General features: G+C 43.5%; 2 protein-coding genes across 2 annotated transcripts; both read left to right on the top strand.

Annotated features, from left to right (window-relative positions):
• The first annotated feature begins 913 nt into the window (after positions 1–913).
• Positions 914–4,834, top strand: casp10 (caspase 10, apoptosis-related cysteine peptidase). Its single transcript, XM_076040229.1, has 11 exons — positions 914–1,461; positions 1,580–1,874; positions 2,368–2,473; positions 2,580–2,715; positions 2,939–3,012; positions 3,123–3,147; positions 3,388–3,474; positions 3,568–3,641; positions 3,721–3,835; positions 3,910–4,414; positions 4,512–4,834. The coding sequence occupies exons 2-11, from the start codon at positions 1,585–1,587 to the stop codon at positions 4,663–4,665; spliced, it is 1,566 nt and encodes a 521-aa protein (XP_075896344.1). The 5' UTR covers positions 914–1,461; positions 1,580–1,584; the 3' UTR covers positions 4,666–4,834.
• A 245-nt stretch (positions 4,835–5,079) lies between these two features.
• prkra (protein kinase, interferon-inducible double stranded RNA dependent activator) lies at positions 5,080–8,930 on the top strand. The gene is made up of 8 exons (XM_076040234.1): positions 5,080–5,352; positions 6,238–6,413; positions 6,510–6,591; positions 6,774–6,852; positions 7,059–7,176; positions 7,262–7,356; positions 7,491–7,653; positions 8,198–8,930. Exons 1-8 carry the CDS (start codon positions 5,300–5,302, stop codon positions 8,353–8,355), a joined length of 924 nt encoding a protein of 307 aa, XP_075896349.1. The 5' UTR covers positions 5,080–5,299; the 3' UTR covers positions 8,356–8,930.
• The last annotated feature ends 753 nt before the right edge of the window (positions 8,931–9,683 follow it).

The raw sequence follows: 9,683 nt of genomic DNA, 5'->3' as shown, positions 1-9,683 counted from the left end.
TAAAGATTCTGGCATTCTGTTCTGCTAGCTGCCAGGCTGAAATGGTTTACTGTTTATTCACACATCATGATGCATTTCATAAAATCACATCCTGACAAAAACAACATGATCCCGATACTGGCTAAAGATCGTAACAGTGTTGGCTGCATACACCGCTAGATGTTTACAAGGAGCAAACAAAAAAACACAACAAAAACAAAACACAGCCAGAGACCTTTATGAATCACTGGCACAGAATTTCTCCATAATCGAGTAATGTTTTGGCAACTTTCTTATTTCTAATGTCCTTGATTGTGGCAGGATAATGGTAATGGTGCAGCTCATGTCTAAAGGATACAATGTTGGTTTGGATTCGGCCCATTTGATTTTATGGATATGAAATTTTCCCCAAATCAATATTTACTGACAGACAACACACAATATTTGTCTTGGTCATGAAAATAAATAAAGGTGTGATTTTCCTGGAAACTGATCATTCTTCCTGTTTTCATTTGCACAAAGTGTTGAACGTCTTTCCAAAAGGTTTTACTGTAGGCACAATGATAGACATATTCAATGTCTAGTTTAACATTTTCAAGGGTTTTCTTTGCAGGGTAGATTTGATGTAAAATTTTAAACGAGACTTCTTTCACCTTTTAATTGAGATTGTTAATACGTTGGTCAACTAATAAAAGTTTATCCTCCATCCAGGCCTTGTAAAAAAGTGATTTGTCTTTATTTTTCCAAATATAATAAAGGAATGTCTTCAAAGGATGTCCTGATTGTTCAAAACATAATAACTGGTTTGCGAGAAATTATGTCTATAGATCCGTTTCGGGGAAAGCATGGCTTGTTTGTGAAAGTTTGAGAGGAAGTTGTTCAACTTCCGGTTCATAATTCAGCCCTAGCCGCGGGAGCGAGTACACATTTCTACGCTTCGGTTTCAACTAAGTACATGAACAACGTGTAATTCATCGTTTCAGTAGTATAGTTTTATCAACGACTTTATGACGTTAGACATATATCAAGAATGTTTTTATTCTGCTATATGCTACGTGTTGTTGAGGCTTATATTAGGCTATTTAGTGCACTACTTTGACAATGTCTTATCCATTTCCTCCTATGATTTGACAATGTTATTACGTACCACGTAGGCTAGACGATTACTTGCACTGTGAAATCAGGATCACAGAGACTCGAAATGTAAGCTGCTGAACAGAATGCTGACCGCAGTCTCGCAGACTCACGGGACCAGCAAAAAGCACGTGCCTGCTGGCTCGACCGCTTTTGCCGAACTGTCTGGTACTTAGCAACTTAGAAAATAACGCATGCTTTCAAAGGCGCTACAGTGAAGCCACACCCATAGGTTTCTGCTGGAGTTTTTTTGCTTTCGGTTTTGGACTTCCTGGTAGTCGGGGACCCGCCGCCGGTTGAGGACAGTCACACTCGTCGAAGCGGAGGAAAAGCAGCATCAAGGGGCCGGTGTGTGTGTGTGTGTGTGTGTGTGTGTGTGTGTGTGTGTGTGTGTGTGTGTGTTTGTTTTTGTTTTTTTCACTCAATCGCCCTCCGGCCGAATCACTCTCACCTCACCCGTTTACAGCGGCGATGGATTTCCAGAAGCTTCTGCTGGACATCGGGAATGCTCTGAGCAGCGAGGAGGTGAAAGCCATGGCCTTCCTGTGCTCGGAACCCCTGGAAGGGAAAGCAGGCCTGGCGTGGACGGCCGTTGACCTCTTCTCTCGGCTAAATAACCAGGATCGCCTCTCCCCCGAGAATCCCCATCTGCTGATTGAGCTGCTGCAGGTCACCCAGCGCGCCCCCTTAGCTCGCCCTCTGGAGCCCCTGGCTGACTCTAAAGTGTCAACAGCCGCGAGGAGCTCCATCTCCCCCTTCAGGTAAAGGCCCGTTTGACTCGAGAACAGCCCATGTGCCTCCAAAGTTTGGCGTTTGAACAGACTGGAGGTCTTTTACTTTCTTCCCCAAACTGCAGCACAACCAAACTGTAATCAGTGATAGTTCTGACCAGTGAGCCCTGTTTGGATGTTTACACTTTTAATAACAATAACCATTTTTATTTTTATTTTTTACGCACACCTGCTGAATGGTTACCCCAAAGCCGATGTTCTCTGAAATAATCACCCTCTAAAATAGGATCCACTTTTATGTTGAACTACACAACAGTATAGTTTAAATAGCTCCACTTCAGAATATGAATGTTTTCAACACTTTTAAACATAAAAGTAACCAGTATGTTTTCTCCAATGTAAGAAGCATAAAGTACAGATATTTGGGTAGAAATGTAGGGAATAAAAAGTAAGTTGTGGTCTGAAAAGGAAATACTCAATAAAGTACAGATACCTGAAAAATCTCATCGCTGTTGGTTTGCAGGAAGCTCCTCTACAATCTGTACGAGGAGCTGACTGACGACGATCTCAATAAGGTGAAGTTCTTGTCAAGCAAGCAACTTCCTCGGAGGAAGCTGGAGAAAAGCGTTGTGAGTGTCGCAGGAGCAGCCGAAGACCAGAGCTCTAACAGCATGGTCATTGCTTTTGATGTAACTATGGCAGATTCCGCATAATTTTCTTTGCTGTAAATTTCAGACCACGCTGGAGGTCTTTGTGGAGATGGAACACATCGGGCTCATCAGCCACACTAAACTGCACACCCTGAAGGAGATCATTCAGCAAGTCTGCCCCATTTTGATTGAGAAGATAACTCAGTTTGAAGCCAACTACAGTAAGATGCACAATATCAATGTTAATTTCAGACAACTACTGATACTACTACTACTACTACTAATAATAATAATAATAATATAATAATGATAAAAAAACATAAAAATAATTTAGTAAAACACTGACTTAAAAAGCACTTTATTAGATTTCCTCATCTAATTTCAATCATTAAAAAAATAATCTTTGTTTAACTTCATATTGGCTTATTTTGTCTGCACTTCCAGTTCCTGAAATCATTCACGGAGCTCAGGAAGAAGCTTTGGCAAGATCTCAGGACAAACAGTTGGCACTAGATCCGGTGAGTTCTTCAACTTCCACCGTCACACAGAAACTGTCCAGTATTTTACTGACTCATTGTAGTAGGTGAATGCTGAAAACTGTTTCCTGTTGTTTTTTCTTTTTGGTCAGATGTCTGGAGAGAAGACTCCCTCAAGTAAGACAGTCGCTAAACGGCTTTAACCGAGTGTCCATTGTTTTTGCATTTTACATTCTTCATGTTATCTTTAAATGCTGATGGCATAGCCAGGTTTAACTAATTGAGAATCAGTATGCACTTTGCTTTTATGGCACTCCTCCTTTTGGTGCACCACTTTGATACTGAGAGTTAGCGAAATCTCATTTTGTTGTTTCTTAAACCATTTTAAATCTGAACTGTCCAATTCCCGCTTTCTAGACGTTCTAAAAGTGATCAGTGTAGATGATTGTGAGGTACTGCTGAGTGGCTTAAGCACTGAAATGAGTGGACCACACTCCTCTGAAGGTGTGTATTGTCCACATTCTGACGCCACACTTCAAGATGACAAACTATGAGGATCATGAAACTATTGCCTGTTCCTGAATCGTGACACTGCAGGTGCTGTGGGGAATTCTAATGTGAACGAGCTCCTGTCTGGAGAGCAGGCTTCAGTGACTCCGCACTCTAACTTAGTAAGTCATTTAATGACCAGTGTTGTCCGCACAGAACACACATTTTCTTGTCTAAAAATTTCATTTTTTGTCTTTGCAGATTTTGAAAGCATATCCCATGGCAAGGAGAGGCTTCTGCTTGATAATAAACAACGAAAAGTTTAGTCAGTCGCAGAAATATCTCAAGGATCGACAGGGGACCGAGGTCGACATGGGTGCGTCTACCTACAGTTTGGGAATGTCAACAGATGCATATCACCGATCTCAAATGACATGCGTGTCTTCACAGAGTGTCTGGACAAGGTGTTTAAGTGGCTGGGCTTCCAGGTGGAGGTGCAGAACAACTGTGAGGGCAGCAGGATGCTGTCGTTGGTGAGGGAGCTGAGCCTCAGGGACCACAGTCACACGGACTGCTTAGTTTGCTGCGTCCTCAGCCACGGCAAAGAGGACGGTGTGTACGGCGTGGACGGCGACGTCGTCGCCATCAAGCAGCTGACTGAATTCTTCGACGGCACAAATTGCCGCTCGCTGGCTGGAAAGCCCAAGCTGTTTTTCATTCAAGCCTGCCAGGGCAACAAAGAGCAGAGAGCCGTCTACATTGAGTCAGACGGACCCAGTCAGAATCGCAGCGTGGTCCAAAGCGACGCCGTCGTGATTCGGGATTCCATTCCCGCTGACGCCGATTTCCTGTTGGGAATGGCCACCGTCAACTCCTTTACTTGCTACAGGGACAAGGTAGAAGGCACCTGGTACATTCAGACGCTGTGCCGGAACCTTGTTCGATTGGTGCCGAGGTTAGCAGACCACGAGAGTAGGAGTAGCGACATAATTCACTGGAGTCCTCTAGCCGTTCTTCATTGTGACCTGCATGTTTCCTATTTTGTGTTTCAGTGGCGTCGACCTCATGTCGATCCTGACCAAAGTGAACGCAGACGTGGGCCAGAAAACAAACTCCACGGGGAACAAACAGATGCCTCAACCAGCCTTCTCTCTTACCAAGAGGGTGGTCTTCCCCGTTCCCAATGAGCCTCCTCCCGAGTTGTGATGCTGCTAAAAAATGAGTGACTTTAAGTCGAAATATTATGACACCAGCAAATGATTGTTAAATAACTATAAATGGAATGCGACACACAATGTGCAATGGGTCTGTATTTTTAAACAGTCATCTTAATGTGTCTTCAATTTTCAAAACAAAATAAATGTTATTGTGCCAATGTTACTTTTTCTTTTGTCTCAGAACTCCCAACAACATCATATGTAATAAACATTTTAATCCAAAGTCAATTTGAAATTAATAATGCTGTTGCGAATCTAATATCTCTGTGTTTTTATTGAATGGACGTTTCCCTGACTCGAACGTTTCAGTCCTTTGCGGCGCTGTGGGACGGATGTGACCACTAGGTGGTAGTGAGCACATTAGCTGCATTTAATCGGCGCGGCACAGGGCGACACGTTGTGACCCGGATGTTGATGTGACATTCAATGTCGCCAATCAGGTTTCATCGAAGAGTTGGGGATGACTTTTAGTGCGCTTGTCAACACCACCTACTCGTAAGACAACCAGAGGTCTTATCAGTAGCTGCACGTTGACAGTGACACTACATTACTTCCTCTATCGCGGTGTTTTACGTGACCCGCTCACACACCAAACCCCATTTAAGTTTCTGTTAGGTCTCGAAATGTTTCAAGAAGGATGTCCAGCAGCTGCAGTGGCGAACATCGCTGAGCCCAGGTAGGCAGAGTTCATCATTATTATCTTCTACAGTTTTGATATACACTCTTCTGGCAATATCGGGCTAGTGACGGGACTTTCCCCAAACACTTAAGGCGTCTAAAGACTGTATAGGTCTATTAGTCTAATAACTATAGATCAGGGTTGTTGACTAAGCGAAGAATCAGCAGCCTGGCTGCTGCTGAATACGCACACACGATTTGTTCACGTTTAAAAACTCATTACAGCAGCGTCAACGTCAGTTAGCCAGTTAGCTCCGCTAGCTGCGTGCAACACCCCGGGTTTATTTTGGCAGTCTGCGTAGTTGTTTAACTTAGGCTGGCATGTTTTCAGCCAACTGGTGCATTCAGCATGGGAAATGACTAATATGTCGTAGGCGTATTTAACACACAGTTCAAATCAAGTGTATCTGGACTGACGGTGTTTGCTTCATGAACACATGTAGGGGATGTTTGCCGTTTAAAAGAACCATGTTGAATTGTGTGAGCTCTTTACGTTACTATTTTCTTTCTGACAAACGAAACAAAACTGAATTATTTCTGGAGAATTGTGTAAGAAAAAGAAAAATGTGTCCAGAAAAGTTGGAGATAGTATTATTACCTCTAATCGTGAGAAATCCAAGCACAGCAAGCCAAAGAGTGGTTTCTTTCCTAATGTTGGGTCTGAGTGGTTGAACATGCAATAATTTATTAACAACAACACACTAATTGACTAATAATGAATGAATCATTTCCTGCCAGCTTGTTTGTCACTGAAGTCACGTCTAAACAATGAAAAGCAGAATAGTCGTGGTTTCATCCCCATAGATATTTTCCGCCCGCAACGTCTTGGTTGCAGTAGTTCTCGCAAAAGTTACAGTGCATTTTTCCCATTCTGAACAAACAGCCTGAACAATAAGGAGCCAAAGAAGCCCACGCCCGGCAAGACGCCCATCCAGATCCTGCACGAGCATGGCATCAAGTGCGGCAGTCTCCCCGTGTACGTGCTGGAGAAGGCTGAAGGAGAAGCTCACCAGCCCAGCTTCATCTTCAGCGTGAAGTTTGGAGAGGTGTCGTGCACAGGTACCACCGTGTCGCAGTGTGACTGCACTCCATTTTGACCAACTTTGCTCATGTTCATCTTTGCACAGTAGAAACATGGTTCTGTCTGATCCGCAGGTCAGGGTCCCAGTAAAAAGTTGGCGAAGCAACATGCTGCCGAAGCGGCTCTGAACGTTCTTCAGATCGAAGCTGGAGCAGTGTAAGTAGAGCTGACGGGATCAAGTTTATTTTTATATGAGGGTTCATCTCAAGGCAAAGAAATTGAGCATGTCAGTTTAGATTTATACCTTTTTTAAACTCCTTTTAAGAACAATAATTCATAGATCCATCAGCGGATGATTCACCACAAGAAGTAACTGTGCAACTTTTGTGTCTCTGCAGGAATGTGGTTGTGAAGCCGGATAGTAACGGAGTTCCAGCCGAGAACAACAGCAAGCCAAACTCAGTGGGACGACTGCAGGTGTGAAAAACACATTTTCGTCTGTGTGTGCGTTATGTACTTGATTTTTTCAGCCCTTAATGTGATAAAGCATAATAGAAGCTTTCCTCCCACAGTTGAAAATTGCCCACCTATCAATATAAAAGTCAAAATTGAAGTCAGAAAACCACAGTCTGTAATAAGAGAACTTACGGCTTGTCGCTCTGTTCTGTGATGTGCGGCTCCAGGAGCTGGCGCTGCACAAAGGTTGGCGTCTTCCCGAATACGTGGTTATAACGGAGGATGGCCCGCCGCACAAGAGAGAATTCACCATCACGTGTCACCTGGAGGACCTGACTGAGACAGGTACGGGGGTCTCCCAGAGGGGTTTCTGCCAAAGCGACTGCCTTTGTGTCGGAGCGTGAACGCTGACTGCGTGATGTCTCACCAGCCACGGGAAGCTCGAAAAAGGCGGCAAAAAAGGCGGCGGCGGAGAAAATGATGGCCAAGCTCCACAGTCTGTCGGGCTCCTCGGAAATCACGTGGGTACGCAAATGTTCGCCGCCTCTGTGACGTGGGGGGGCTGGGGGGGGGGGGGGGGGGGGGTCGTTGCGCTCCCAGTCCACTTTGCGCTCTGAGTGTGAAATGTGTCCCTCGCCCCAAAAACCCAAATGTTTTAGACCCCAAAACCGAGCGTCAAACTTGACAGTCTGAGAAACTCAACGTTGGAGAAGATCTGTGTGCTGAGGAGAAGCCCGCTGAGCGTCCCCAATGCAGATTACATCCAGGTGATGTTGGATCTGTCCAAGGAGCAGGGCTTCGAGGTCACCTACTTCAACATCGGTGAGAAAACGACCTCCGAGCCGGTGTCTTTGACGTGAATCCGTAAGAGCTCAATGTGAAGTGAATTTATCTCTGAGGAACAACATGGATGCGAGAAACTCACATCGGCCTCGTTGTGTTGTCACAAAGAGCCCTGATAGTCCAGCCTGGTGTTGGTTCCACCTCCTCCGACTGTCTCGACTTTGCATCAACTTCGCTTTTAACGTGAAAATAAAAGTGAGAGTTTTGACAGGAGAACTTAAACAGAGGGCTACACTTATATACTTCTACGGAAGATGAAAACCGAATATCTCCAAATGTATAAAAATAATCAATTCTAGCTTTTCTATATAAAATTAATTGGATCAATTTTAAATCCTACACTGAAGAGCGCTACTCTATTATCATTCAAATCATTTAACAGGGTTAAAGTTTAAAAGTTCTGTTGAAATATCAGCGAATCACCGAACGCGAACGACCACAGCATCCTCAAGGCACAAAAAGATGATTTGGTTATTTTGGGAGCCCATTTTGAGTGGTTTCCTCCTGTCGCGGCGCCCTGCAGACGAGCTGACGGTGAACGGGCTGTACCAGTGCCTGGTGGAGATGTCCACCTCCCCGGTCACCGTGTGCCACGGCACGGGCATCTCCTGCAGCAACGCCCACAACGACGCAGCCCACAGCGCCCTCCAGTACCTCAAGATCATGGCCTCCATCAAGTGAAGCAGACGATTTTGTCAATTTATTTTCCCCGACTGCTCGCACCAAGTCTTTTTTTTTTTTAACTCTAAGGTTTGATTTGATGTTTTAAATTCATGTCAACTCCAAACACGCTTGTTTCACAATGACCTAAAACACAATCAGTTCTAAAGCTGAAGTAAGAAGAACCTCTTAAAGGATCCTAAACTACATTGTGTCTCCAGGTAGTCTTGTGAAACTGAATCCAACTTATTTTGTAAAAACATAAAATGTATACATGTATATGTTACATATTTTTTTAAATTCAAGATCCAGCGGGATTAATGTATTTTTTTTTTTAAGTTTAGAGATTTTTCTTTCTTGCAGGAACATATTGAAATAGATTTTAATTTATGTCTGAGAGCTCTGCTTGTTTTGTGAAAGCAGCAAAGAAATACATTTTTACTCCAAGAGAGATGGTGGTACATTACACCCTGATGTCTGGATTTTCGCTGTTTGCAGTGTGTTCCAAAGAAGTTGAATATATGTATTGGTTATATAATCCGAGTCATGTCTGATAAAATCTAAGAAATAAACAGTAACTGAAATGAACAGTTAAATGCTGTCGTCCAGATTTGGTTTCTGTTTGCGCTACAAGAGTGGACCGCAGACTCGTTGCTCTGTTGTTGTGTTTATTTGAATGCAGACGGAGGTGGGTAAAATGTCAAACCATAGTGAGGAAACTGCCTGCATTCATTTTGTCTCCGTAAAAAAAATAATTTGGCACCAAAGCGTTTGACCACTAGGTGGCGTGTGAACACCCCCTGCAAATTCATGATCGCTTCTGGATCAAAATAAAAATGTAAGTCATTGGACGTTGATTTCTGGATCACCAAAATGAAGGCTGACGGATGGTTTATAATTTGGAGTTGCTTCGAACAATTTGTGCTGTGTCAATAATGCTTCTCGAAACTGCTGAAAAATAACAATTATTTTTGATATGTAGTGAAATCTTTGAGGGAAGAAACAACATCCACTCTTTTGATTACCATCTGATCGTTTCCATTTCTTAGATCATCCTGTATCTTTGGGTTTGGAAACAGCCCCTGCAGCGCAGAAGATGATTTTTGTGCAGACTTCACAGCTGGAATGGCAAGGATGAGAGATTAAGTGGAACATCAGAAATCACAGAAATTCCAGACTGAAAGTTTCAGCTCAGAGAGAGGAGAAAAAGGAAGTTTGCAATGATGCTTAAATCACCTGCTTCCAGCCAACCAGTCTGATAATAGTATCCCCACCCAGCTGAATCTCAAAAAACATCATGGCCTTGTAGCCATAACACTTTGCATAATTCATAAACAGATATTAGTTTG

Source organism: Nelusetta ayraudi, unplaced genomic scaffold (genome assembly GCF_046127955.1).
Source record: "Nelusetta ayraudi isolate G7.1 ecotype Tasmania unplaced genomic scaffold, CSIRO-AGI_Nayr_v1 ptg000060l, whole genome shotgun sequence".
Lineage (NCBI taxonomy): Eukaryota > Metazoa > Chordata > Actinopteri > Tetraodontiformes > Monacanthidae > Nelusetta > Nelusetta ayraudi.
Note: the sequence above shows the minus strand (reverse complement) of the source record. Positions and strands in the feature narration are given on the sequence as shown.

Bases quoted from the DNA above. Each gene is read 5' to 3' on its own strand.
- casp10 (XM_076040229.1), top strand. From the start codon at position 1,585: ATGGATTTCCAGAAGCTTCTGCTGGACATCGGGAATGCTCTGAGCAGC. The intron at 3,148-3,387 runs GTAAGACAGTCG...CCCGCTTTCTAG, and splicing joins TGGAGAGAAGACTCCCTCAA to ACGTTCTAAAAGTGATCAGT. The intron at 3,475-3,567 runs GTGTGTATTGTC...GTGACACTGCAG, and splicing joins TGGACCACACTCCTCTGAAG to GTGCTGTGGGGAATTCTAAT.
- prkra (XM_076040234.1), top strand. From the start codon at position 5,300: ATGTTTCAAGAAGGATGTCCAGCAGCTGCAGTGGCGAACATCGCTGAG. The intron at 6,414-6,509 runs GTACCACCGTGT...TCTGATCCGCAG, and splicing joins TGGAGAGGTGTCGTGCACAG to GTCAGGGTCCCAGTAAAAAG. The intron at 7,654-8,197 runs GTGAGAAAACGA...GGCGCCCTGCAG, and splicing joins GGTCACCTACTTCAACATCG to ACGAGCTGACGGTGAACGGG.